Genomic DNA, 12,110 nt, shown 5'->3' on the forward strand with positions numbered 1-12,110 from the left:
GTCGCCCTCTGGCGGAAAAGTTCTGATCCAAAAGCGGCACAAACACACTACTCATAATCATAAGCCTTCAAGACCACTCACTCCGCGATTTCGTCGCTTTGCTAGAGGTAGCTAAAAGTACATCCGTTCCACACCAATTTTGGTGGCTAGCCATAAGCCGCACGTGGCGCTGTCGCCACCTAGCGACCATATCTGTCCTGGTCGTAACAGACGCGTTTTATTAGAGTGTGAATCTTCTGTAGGTACCTAGTACTATTATTTATTCTGTGCCAAGAGGTCTTTTCGAGGAGCCGTTGTCGTGCCGCATCCACTTTTCGTATTGACAAATCCCTTCCTAGTAGGTACCTAGTCTGACGCAAGCTATAAATCACTAACTTGGGGACAACTTGACTAGAGAGGAATACTCACCATCGTGATAAGAATAAGAATAATAACTGTTTTATTTGCCATAAAAAGATAACACATAATATAATAACTGCAAGAAAAAAGTACTAAATAAAAACCGGCCAAGTGCGAGTCGGACTCGGGTTCATGGTTCCGTACCATTACGCAAATAACGGCAAAAAAATCACGAAGCCCCACTTAAATATTTATTTTATTTGTTGTTATAGGACAACAGAAATACATCTGTGAAAATTTTTAAAACGAAACAGGAGCTGAGTTTTAAATATTTTAGGTAAATATTTTAGTTTTGTGTTATTAGTTATTATTATTTGTGCTAATAAACATCTCTTATTCTTATTCTTATATACCCGTCTCGCTAACGGAAGCGGCTCCTAAAACTAGTGCGATAAGGACAAGGCGAAAAATCCTGCTCTCAATCTCAAAAATCGAGGTTTCGTACTCGACTGTTTCCTCCTCAGTGGTGGATTTGCCCTAAGGCACAGTAGGCCCGGGCCTAGGGCGGCAAGATATTTTGGGGCGGCAAATTGTGACAAAAAATTCGCTGATGGTAACAGGAAATAACTCAAAATGTCGTCAATATTATGGGTGCCTTGAAAAGGGCGGCTATAGGGCCTGGGGCCTAGAGCGGCAAAGACTGCAAATCCGCCACTGTTCCTACTCCAAAACTTAACCAACCATAACCATATTTGGAAATCTAAATGATTATGAAATTATCTGTTTTGAATACTACGCCTCTCATTGTGGCATAGTCAATGAGGCCATTTTGGCCATTTTTGAAGGGCTCTAGCGCCTTAAAAAACAAAAATATCAAAAAAAGCAAAACGGTCCGACACAGATATTGACAATATTAATCTGTGTTGAAAAAATCATTGCTCTAGCAATAAAAACCACGGAGGAAACAGTCGAGTACGTTTGTATGAAGACATGACCACTCCTGGGGGCCGATTTTTGAATTTCGACCGCTCAATTTCGTGTATTTCGTTCAATAATAACTCCAATACTAGGCATTTAAATTCTACCAATAGAATTGAAAACGAGTGGTCAATGTCACCAGATTCCGAATTTCTATCACTCGTATTTCAAAAATTAGCATTTCGCCGTTTTCAACAGATTTTCGAGTGACGAAATCGAGCAATCCAAATTCAAAAATCGGCCTCCTGTTGGCTCTTCTCGAGTTACAGCCTGGTGACAGACAGACGGACAGCGGAGTCTTAGTAATAGGGTCCCGTTTTTACCCTTTGTGTACGGAACCCTAAAACCTAAGTGTATTAATAATTAGTAAACTTAATTTAACATAGCAAATGGGTCCCATTTTCAGCATGTACTGTACAAAACATAGGAACTTGTTTCCGCGCTGAGGGCGTAAGTGCATGTGTGTGTGTTGTGTGGAGGTATGTGTAGGTAGGTATACGACGTTTTGGTTGTTCGTAATATATACAGGTCTGAGGTAGTTAATCAGGTATAGTAAGGTAAAGGAAATACCGAAAAAGGAAACTATCGCCATCGGCTGACGAATTTCAATTCCAATAAAATTGGACAAGATCAATATATTATATTGGACTCCGTCATTTGTGAACCGCTTTGAAGCATTTTTATTCGTTCAAAATTACAATAGTAGTATATATAATAGGTACTTAGTTCTGTTTTTGTCAAATCAAGTTCTGATGATGGGATTTGTAGGGAATTAGGATTGTTCATTTTTTTTAGACCCCCATTTTTATTTTATTTTCTGAAAATATAGGTTAATTTAAGATACCAATTTGAATGATTTAGTAATTCGTGGCTCGGTTGAATATTTATAATTTATTGAAAATATGAGATACGACTTCTCGTAAATTACCTGTCGTCGGCTGATTAGGATAATGCACAAGCAACAACAAGCATTAAAAAAATAGTTGTCATTGTCAATTGATTGTAATGTCACCTGTCGACAATGTCAGTGTTACGTGTTTCTATAAATAACAATCGTCTGGAATGGAAAACTCGTTTATTTTGAATCATTAATTTCAAAATACCTACGCTATAAATTTGAGAAAGCTGATTCCAGAAATCTGCCTAAGTTATATAATATAACTTAGTTTTATTGGAGTATGTATCCATATAGCATCCAACTCCAACCATAACTTGGCTGAAATCAAGGGAGCAAAAATACAAATGTAAGTTACCTACATCATATATATTTTAACTGATTCGATTTGTAAGAAGATTGGATTCGTAAATCGTTACAAGCGTCCATTGCTAAAGGTAGCTTAGCACCCAGTGGGTGCTTTCTACCGGCTTGTCACCATTGTTTGGATATTGTACTACATATACTTATACTACTATATTAGGAACATGCCAATTTTGCTAATTATATCCTATTATTTCAGGTCATCGTGATTCCTATTTAGATACAGCTGTGAGATATGTAACTGCACTTGGGCCCAGAACAAAGTTGAGCATTTTGTATTGAAACGAACGTCATATTAATTATTAATCGTCGTAATACTTTACGACCGTAAATAATGCCTGGGAACAGAGTAAATAACAAACCATACACTTCTCTCCTGGATGGTCAACAAGAAGCCATCATTGTCAGATGCTCGTGCAGAACATGATAAACGTACATTTAATGTAAAGTTACTATTTTTTTTGGAAACATATATAACATATTTCCCACATTAATAAAAAAGTAGGTAAACAAAAACATGTTTTATTATTCACAACTCTTTATTAAGTCTTGTCCACCATGATATCAGCAGCTTGAACTGCAACATGTACCTGGAAATTAGAAATTATATCTTTTTAAAGCAGTTTCAGGCTGAATTTTGAGTATGGCTATGTATTCTTGTATATTCCTTCTTTCTAGTAGGCACCATCTCTGTTTAACGGTTTGCCTTTAGATACTCTGGCTACATTACCACAGAAAATAAATAGATACCATGACCCTACCAATAAAGTAAGCTTTTAAATACTTAATTGTAGTAAATTAATATTAATTTTATACTTACATCGACGTGATTCTCACAGCAATACTGTGTGTAACACGTGAAGTAGGTAGGTATTCCAAGTTTAATTCACGGCACCATCTTTCACGTCGTAGGTCTCCGTGGATTCGAACTATTATTTTTGTGAATCATTCCCACACATAGGAACAAGGTTTTTGATATATTATTAAGCAATGAAATCTACTGTTTAGGTATTAATTATAAATCAATTTGTAACAAACAAGCGCAGCGGTTTAACGGAAAATTTTTTTTATGACAATCGATGACAATGATAACTTTGACAATATGGAGTGTAGACTTCTACACTCCATATTTGACAATACGTGAGTGACGGATTTATTTACTATGGTTCGATAACTTTTATTATGCAATGACTTTACATTCAGCCCAGGAGAAGGTCAAACTAAGGTCATAAGGATATTTGTTGAAATATCTTCAATCCTCAATTATTATATCGCAGCAAATGTCGGAAACTGTTTAAAAACCTTATATCTCGAAATGGTTTTCGAAATAGAACATTTGAAAAAAAATGAACAATCCTAATTAAAGGAACTCCTGAAATCTTATACCTACCTACCTATAGCGATTTTGGTATTTTCAGCAACAAATCTAGCATTTCCTTTAAAAAAATCCATTTGGTGAAGTGAAACTGGTAATGAAGACCAGGGTTCGTAGCCAACGTGCCAATCGTTTACGCTCCGAAGCGAACGAAACAAACCTGTCACTGTCACTAATATGGAATAATGATAGAGATACACAAAGCGTTTCGTTATCGTAGCGCAAACCATTGTTACCTTGGCTAGGCACCCTGAACGGAACTCTTCAACGACACATATTTCATATTTGGCGATTTGTCTTCTTCGTTAAGTTAGTTTTTAAGCAAGTAAAGCTCTGAGAAACATTTTTGTCAAGGTTCAGTTCTAATAATGACTTCCACGAGGAATTAAGGGAACTCTTCAAATCTTGATGAATTCAGATCCAGACCTTGAAACTTGAAACGGACCCGCAGCGCCAAACTTTTTACCCCAAAAGGAGCGAGTTCTGTCAAAAGCTTCGTCACTCATAACTTAAAACTAAAATGAAATATAAAACTAACCTTTAAAAAGAGTTCAAAACGAGTCAGTTCGACAGTGTGCTGTTTAAAACTTTGGCTTGGCACGGACTTTAAACATGTCAGTTGCTACCGCATTAGAGATAACATTTTATTTAATCTTTTTTTTATAAAAAGGTTACTAATAATACGGTCGCCATGTGTTTTAGAACTTAAAATAATAAATAAATAAATTGTGTTTTATATAAGTACGTAGGCGAGTATACGCCTGTTCCGATTTTGTGACATTTTAAATTCGATTTTCTATCGAGCGTACTTTCCCTGTCCCTAATAGGTACCTAATAAAACCCAAACCATCATTAATAGACACGTTTAGATGAGAACATAAAACCACTGGTGAAGGCATTTTAAAATTTGTTAAACTCCTACCTCACTTTACATTACTTCTCATACAGTACAGTCAGCTGAAGAGAAAATTTACTCCCCCTGCAAGTATGTAAGCAAAGGTACTAAGCAAGTAGTATTGCCGACTGTACATTACGTTGACAGTAGGTTGTTAATTTTTTCTAAGTTTAATAATAAAGAAATAAGCAAAGTTCGAAGCTTTATATTCATTCTATGCGACTCTGGAAGTACACTAATCTATATAGTACAACGCTGTGGAAAATTATTTTACGATAACCTACATTTGACTTATTTGTCATATAGGGCTTTGACATTGCTAAATAGCACTAATATATAAGTAAGTGATTTACACATACTTACAATCAATTCATTGGCAAGAATGGCGAGGTGTGAGCACGATCTATGCGTAGTAACGTGACGAAACCAGCCGCTCATTATATAAATAAAAACTATAGACTACTTAGTTGTGGCCACACCAAATTGCGTTCACCTCGCAAAGTAGATGGCGCTACCTCAGTTCCATATACCGGGTGTGGCCTGTAACACGAGCAAATAGTTAAAACCTAGATTGTACTCCTCAAACGGTGACACCTTTGTTCAACAACTTTTAAAAATTATGAAGTATTTAGACTCCCTATTTTTCATACAAAATAAATATTATCTTCAATGGACGCCATCGCCACGCTATATCATTGTGATTGACGTTGCTTGCCACACCTTAAACATAACAAAATTTGCAATACATTGCCTTTTAGAATAAACTTTAAAGTGTATTAAAAATCAAACCACCAAGTTATTTTAAAAAGTTGCTGAACAAATGTTGGTCAGTATGAGGAGTGCAGCGTACAGTTAAATTTTTTGCTCGTATTACAGGCCACAGGCTGTATTTGACGAATGTAAGATTTAACTGCTAGTACATTTGTTTTAATTTGTAAATAACGCTACACCAAATAATATGGATTCAAATTCTCAGCAAGTAGACAGTAGTGGCGCAGTTCCAAAAATACAACGAGGAACATTTTATATCGTCATGGGATGAACTTTATTATTTACTAGTGCCTACTCTTGGATCCCACTCCACATCCACATCGATGTTCCTAACAACTAGACAGCAATTAAATGTACACGATTTTAGGGTAAACCTACACTAATTTCCGCTTCAGCATCGGGTCGAAGGTATACCTACCTAAAATATCAAGTGACACACAATTATCGAAACCTGGTTGTTGAGATCGTCAGTTTCTAAACAGCACGCGTCTTTTAAAATGAAGAACAATAAACTGTCGAAATAATAGTCCAAAATCTATCTTTGAACTTTTTAGAAATGAACTTTAATTTTTTGCTGAAAACTCGATAATATATTGATATTGCTATTATTTTAGGATATTGTTAATGGGATTATTTTACTTCGATATTTAAAAATTATGTGGACTGTATTCAAACGAAATACGAGACGAGATACGAAACGATATACCGTGGAACTTAGGACAGGCTAGGTCAATTGGTAAAAGCACTCACCTTGCTGAGCTGTAGATGACGGTGCAGCTCTCGGTGGAGGCTGGCGCAGGCTTCTCAGACCTTCGGCTCGTCTAGACTTACCTCGAATCCGAGTTACCTGGACCAGCGTGGACACCGAAACGGAGCAGGAGCAGTGCTTCTTCAACTGATTAGCATTCGCGATACGAGAAGAAGAAAAAGGGAATATATTTTTTTTTAAAGTTTGAACGATAATGTTGCCAGGCGAAATTATTTTAAGACTACAATCCTTAACATTTTCCGCCCACCAAAATACAACGTATTTTCCACAAGTTTGTACTGTTATTGTCAACTGAGGATAAAATAGAATCGATATGGCTCAGGGTTTATTTTCCTATTACTATATATTTTTTACTTTAATCTAAATCTACGATAAAATTAATACTTATGACTATATGATAGTGAATTAACACTAGTTTTGTAAAGGTAAGGGACACAGTTTAACTATCGGACGTTTAAGTTCGCCCGATTCTGTGCGAACTGTGACAACTCGACAAATCCCGTCACTTCCTGGATGGAGTTGTACCACCCGGCCAATTTTCCACTTCATGGGGCTACATTGCTCATTGACAATGAGCACGAGCGTCCCGACGACAATGTTTTTCTGACCATCGAACCATTTGTGGCGTTGCTGCAATGTGTGCAAATATTCGAGGTGCCACTTGCGCCAGAAATCTTGATGGATCTTTTGTAATAATTTCCATCTCTGAAGTGGACCTAATTTCGCATCTACCATGTTGCTTTCAGGCAATATGGTGAGCGGCTCCAAAGTAAGGAAATGTCCGGGGGTCAAAACTGACAGGTCGTTTGGGTCCGAGCTGACAGGGGACAAAGGCCGTGAGTTCAGCATCGCCTCAATTTGGGTCAAAATGGTATAGAATTCCTCAAATGTAAGGCGCTGAGAGCTCACGACGCGAGCGAGATGTGTCTTTACTGACTTTACACCAGCCTCGGCTAACCCCGAGAAATGTGGGCTGCCGGGCGGGTTAAAAACGAAATTTATTTGTTCTGCACGTGAAGCCTTGGCCATGACTTCTTGGAGCATATTGGATGCGCCAATAAAGTTTCTACCCTGATCCGAGATCAGCCTAGAGCACCGGCCGCGGCGCGAAATGAAACGGCGCAGAGCTGCGAGATATGCCTCTGTGGTGAGCTCTGAGGCCAGCTCAAGATGTACTGCTTTGGTGGCAGTGCATACGAAAACGCAAATATACGATTTAAATGTGCGTAGACCACGGCCCCGGGCCAAACAAGTATCAAAGGGACCAGCGTAATCTACTGCCGCTGACGAAAATGGTTTAATTTGATTAATTCGAAACGATGGTAAGTTGCCCATTATTGGAGGAGATGCCACTTTAGGCCGAGCGCGAAAGCACTTCATACAAGATGAAATAACCGAGTTTATAGCCCTTCTTGCCGATAGAACCCAGAATTCTTGGGCTAATAAATTTTGCAATGTTTGCAATCCAGGGTGCATAAACCGGTGATGGTAATCCTCAATGATCAACGTAGTCAACCTGTGATCACGAGGCAATAATAGTGGATGTTTCACATCGAACGACAGGTCTCCTTTAGAAAGGCGACCGCCCACCCTTAGCATTCCACGCTCATCCACAAACGGCGCCAATTTCCGCATGGGCTTCGATAGAGAGTGGGGTGACTTATCTGTCAACAAGCACCGCAATTCTGAAGCGAAAGCTCGCTCCTGGACATGTTTCACGAGAAAGTGAAGAACTTTCGTAATTTCTTCAGACGACAGGTTCGGATCTGTGATTTTCGACGATGATTTTTGCAAGTTATGCATGAAACGAAAACAATAAGCGAATATACGCAATATGCGTTGTAAAGACGAGAATCTGCTCAAGATGTTGTCAATCAACGATATATTAGAGTCTGTAAACAAACTATAGATTTTTTGCTCGTTCGAAGCAGCTTGATCTGAAAGGATCTCAGATTGTGGCCAAGATTCTTGAGGATTAGACAGCCAAGTAGGCCCCGCCCACCATAGCGTATTCTGGATTAAATCAGCAGGTAACAAACCGCGGGAGCCGCAATCCGCTGGATTATCCGAACCAGACACGTGGTGCCAATTTTCAGGGGGGACGTTCTCTTGTATGTGCGCAACCCTATTCGCCACAAAAGTTTTCCACTTTGATGGACACGAACGAATCCAAGTCAGCGCGACAGTAGAATCTGACCAAGCGTGGATATCATCAAAAGTGTGAAAATCTTTTAGAGCTTCTGTAAACGAGACAATCAAATCCGACAACAAGACAGCAGCTAACAGCTCACATCTCGGGATAGAACATTTACGAAGTGGGGCCACCTTCGTTTTAGCGCAACAAAGACGCACGACAACGGATCCGTCATTTTGAACGACACGACAATAAATGACAGCACAGTAACCCTTCTCCGAGGCGTCACAGTACCCGTGGAGCTGTAACGATACGAAAGATACAACCATTCTACGGGGAATGGACAACGAGCTCATTTCCGCCAATTGCGATTTGAATTTACGCCATTCTTGAGCGATAGCGATAGGAACCTCGCTGTCCCAATCGACACCAGAAACCCATAGAAGTTGTATTAAATATTTTGCGAAAAATACGACAGGCGACAATAGACCCAGAGGATCAAAAATACGAGCGATGTCCGAGAGGATCGATCGCTTCGTACAACGACAATCATTCAAGGAGGTCTTGAATGTGAAAGTATCTTCCTTGGGAAGCCACGACAAACCGAGAATTTTTAACGATAAATCATGGACGTTTTCGAAATTGTGAAGTTGATCTGAGTACAGCTCTGAACCAGGCAAACTTCCTAGAAATTCAGGGCTGTTAGAGGTCCATTTGCGCAGATGAAGCTGAGCAGACGATAATATTTCCACCAACTGTTGTCGTAACACTAACGCATCCTCGACAGAGTCTGCACCTGACACAACGTCGTCGACATACGCATCCCTAGCCAACACTGCAGCACCTTGAGGAGCACGAGACGAAAACTCCTTTGCTAACTTCGATATGCACCAGAGCGCCTGATATGGAGCACAGGACACACCATAGGTCACTGTGAGCAAACGATAATCTTTCACGGGATCATCAGGTGACGGGCGCCACAAAATGCGCTGATAGTCGCAGTCCTGTAAATCGACAAGGAACTGCCGGTACATTTGTTTGATGTCACCGGTGAACACTACTGCATGCCATCGAAAACGAGCCAGCAAGTCAAATATGTTATTTTGCAATTTAGGGCCGGCAAGCAGTGTATCGTTCAAGGACTTCCCTGAAGAATCCTGGGCGCTAGCGTCAAAAACACAGCGAAGAGGAGTAGTGGAGGAGTCAGGGCGCAAAATTCCGTGGTGGGGGATGTAATAAAACTGACCTTCAGACGACAAGGGAGGATCAACTTCCACCATGTGACCACAACTAAGGTAGTCATCCATGAAATTGACATAAGCTGTCCGAAACTGAGGATTCAATTTGAATTTCCTCTCTAAATTTAAGAGACGCTTGAGAGCTATCTCACGAGAATTTGAAAACCTGGGTTTATCCTGAGGGTCGACATAAGTTAATGGTACGACCATCCTACCCTCGGGAGTGCGACAATATGAAGTTTCCATTTGGTTTTCACACGACATTTCTGATTTCGACAAAACGATATTTTTGGGAGGATCTACACTTTCCAGTTCCCAGAAGCGCTTGATATTATTGTCTAATGATAGACTCGACACGAGATAGCACCTCTGAGTATCACCTTCTGAACCTTTATGACAACGAGAACGAGAAGTGTTAACGTTTATAGGGCACTCACCCATTACCAACCAGCCGAAAACAGTGCGGACAGCTATGGGCTCATCTGCGTTGCCCTTGACAACGCCAGATTGTAGTGCAGCAGCGAAAAGGTTGACGTTAACCAACATGTCTATTGGTCCAGATTTGTGGAAAGACGGATCAGCAAGATCTAAATCCTTCAGATGCCTCCAAGAAGACACATTCAGTGGTTCTGGTGGCATATCATGGCAGATCTTGGGAAGCACGAACGCTTCAAACGAAAATTTGCATGAGGAGTCCCCATTCGAAGGAACTATCTCACAATCGACAATTCCAAAAGTGTCAGTCGATGACAGACCAACACCGTTCACCGTTGGTGAATTATTTCTAATTGGTATTCCAAGTTTTTGAGCGCACTTCAATGTTACAAAGTTACAAGCCGAAGCATTATCCATCAATATTCGAATTGGCACAAAATTATTAAATTTATTTTTTATCAGCACGATAGCTGTCGAGAACAAACTTGGTGCATTTGCATTATGCACAGCCAATGCCACTTGGGTCGGTGGAGCTGTTGGTTCCAACTCCTTATCCTTTTCGAAATGCAATAATGTGTGGTGTCTGCGCTTGCAGATGCCACAAGTCACCGATGATTTACAATTTTTAACCGAGTGTGATGGCCTACAACAAAGTATGCAAAGTCTCCTCTCCTTAACCTGAGCAAACCTTTCCAATGGCTGCAGTTCCAAAAATTTAGTACAGTTATCCAATTTGTGTCCCGGTGCGGAACACATAGCACAGTTGCTCACTGGCGGCACAAGGAGAGCAGGCTTAGCCTTATTCGACACTGGCTTACTATACACTGGTTTACTAGATAATGTTAACGACTTACCAACGCTGTTCTCTAATGCCTGGCTCCGCTTTTCAATAAACGAAATTAATTCCTCATAACTGGGAATTTCTGTGTTTGATTCAAGTTGCAACTCAAAAGCTTCCTTACTACTAACATCTAATTTTGACCAAAGTGCATGGAATAACATAAAGTTCCTATCAGGCAATTGATACTTTGATAAAATTTCTAAGTTTTCCTTAAAGGTTCGACATACTCTAACTAATTCCGATGCAGTCTTGGACTTCGCCGCCTCACAGTTTAATATTTTTTCATAAAATATACTGGCAATCACCCTTTTTTTCTCAAAATGTAATTTTAGTGTGTTATAGGCCATTAAATAATTTTCATCACATAATGGGTAATTTTTAATTAAGTCGTAAGCATGGCCGGTAACACTCGACAACAAATAGTGCAATTTTTCTACTGCCGGGATATTTTTACTGTGAATCAGCGAGTCAAAGATCTGGATGAACGACACCCAATTCTCAATTTTCGAATCGAAAGGAACTATATTAATTTTAGGTAATTTAACACTCGAACTTGAACCGCAACTGTCACTTTTATTTAACACTTCAGGTTTTATTTCTGCTAAACGTATTTTTATGGATTTTACCATTTGTTCGAACTGTGATGATATTTCTAATTCACTTGACCTATCACCAGCTGGAATCGCCGAAAGCAATTCAATTTGAAAGGCATGAAATTCACTTTCAAGTTTAATTACATCTTGTAAACAATAACCTTGCAGATCGGAACTCTTTATATACTCCATCCGCACAAACGCATAATCCCGACCTACACGGCTCTTGTCGAAACTTTCGGACGAATCCCCACCAAGTGTCATGTTTATTTTGTAAAAATATGTATATTGAATCACTAAAACAACAACAAAACTATTTGATTCGATAATAATGATAGGTTATGATTTTCAATTGACAACTTGTCAAAAATGACAGCTAAAAGTTGCGTTCAGAAACGTAATTAATTCGACACACAATTTTAGTCTATGAACTAAACGCTCGATAGTTTAACTAACGGAAAAACGCCCAAGCCAAGTGTTTCAA

At 39.4% G+C, this 12,110-nt stretch overlaps 1 protein-coding gene across 1 annotated transcript; it reads right to left on the bottom strand.

The window, feature by feature from the left end:
• Nucleotides 1–5,356: 5,356 nt before the first annotated feature.
• On the bottom strand, nucleotides 5,357–10,609 carry LOC134672225 (uncharacterized). The gene is made up of 2 exons (XM_063530126.1): nucleotides 9,124–10,609; nucleotides 5,357–5,385 (listed from the first exon to the last, which is right to left on the bottom strand). The coding sequence occupies exons 1-2, from the start codon at nucleotides 10,607–10,609 to the stop codon at nucleotides 5,357–5,359; spliced, it is 1,515 nt and encodes a 504-aa protein (XP_063386196.1).
• Nucleotides 10,610–12,110: the final 1,501 nt, after the last annotated feature.

This window comes from Cydia fagiglandana, chromosome 16 (assembly GCF_963556715.1).
Source record: "Cydia fagiglandana chromosome 16, ilCydFagi1.1, whole genome shotgun sequence".
NCBI classification, from domain to species: domain Eukaryota; kingdom Metazoa; phylum Arthropoda; class Insecta; order Lepidoptera; family Tortricidae; genus Cydia; species Cydia fagiglandana.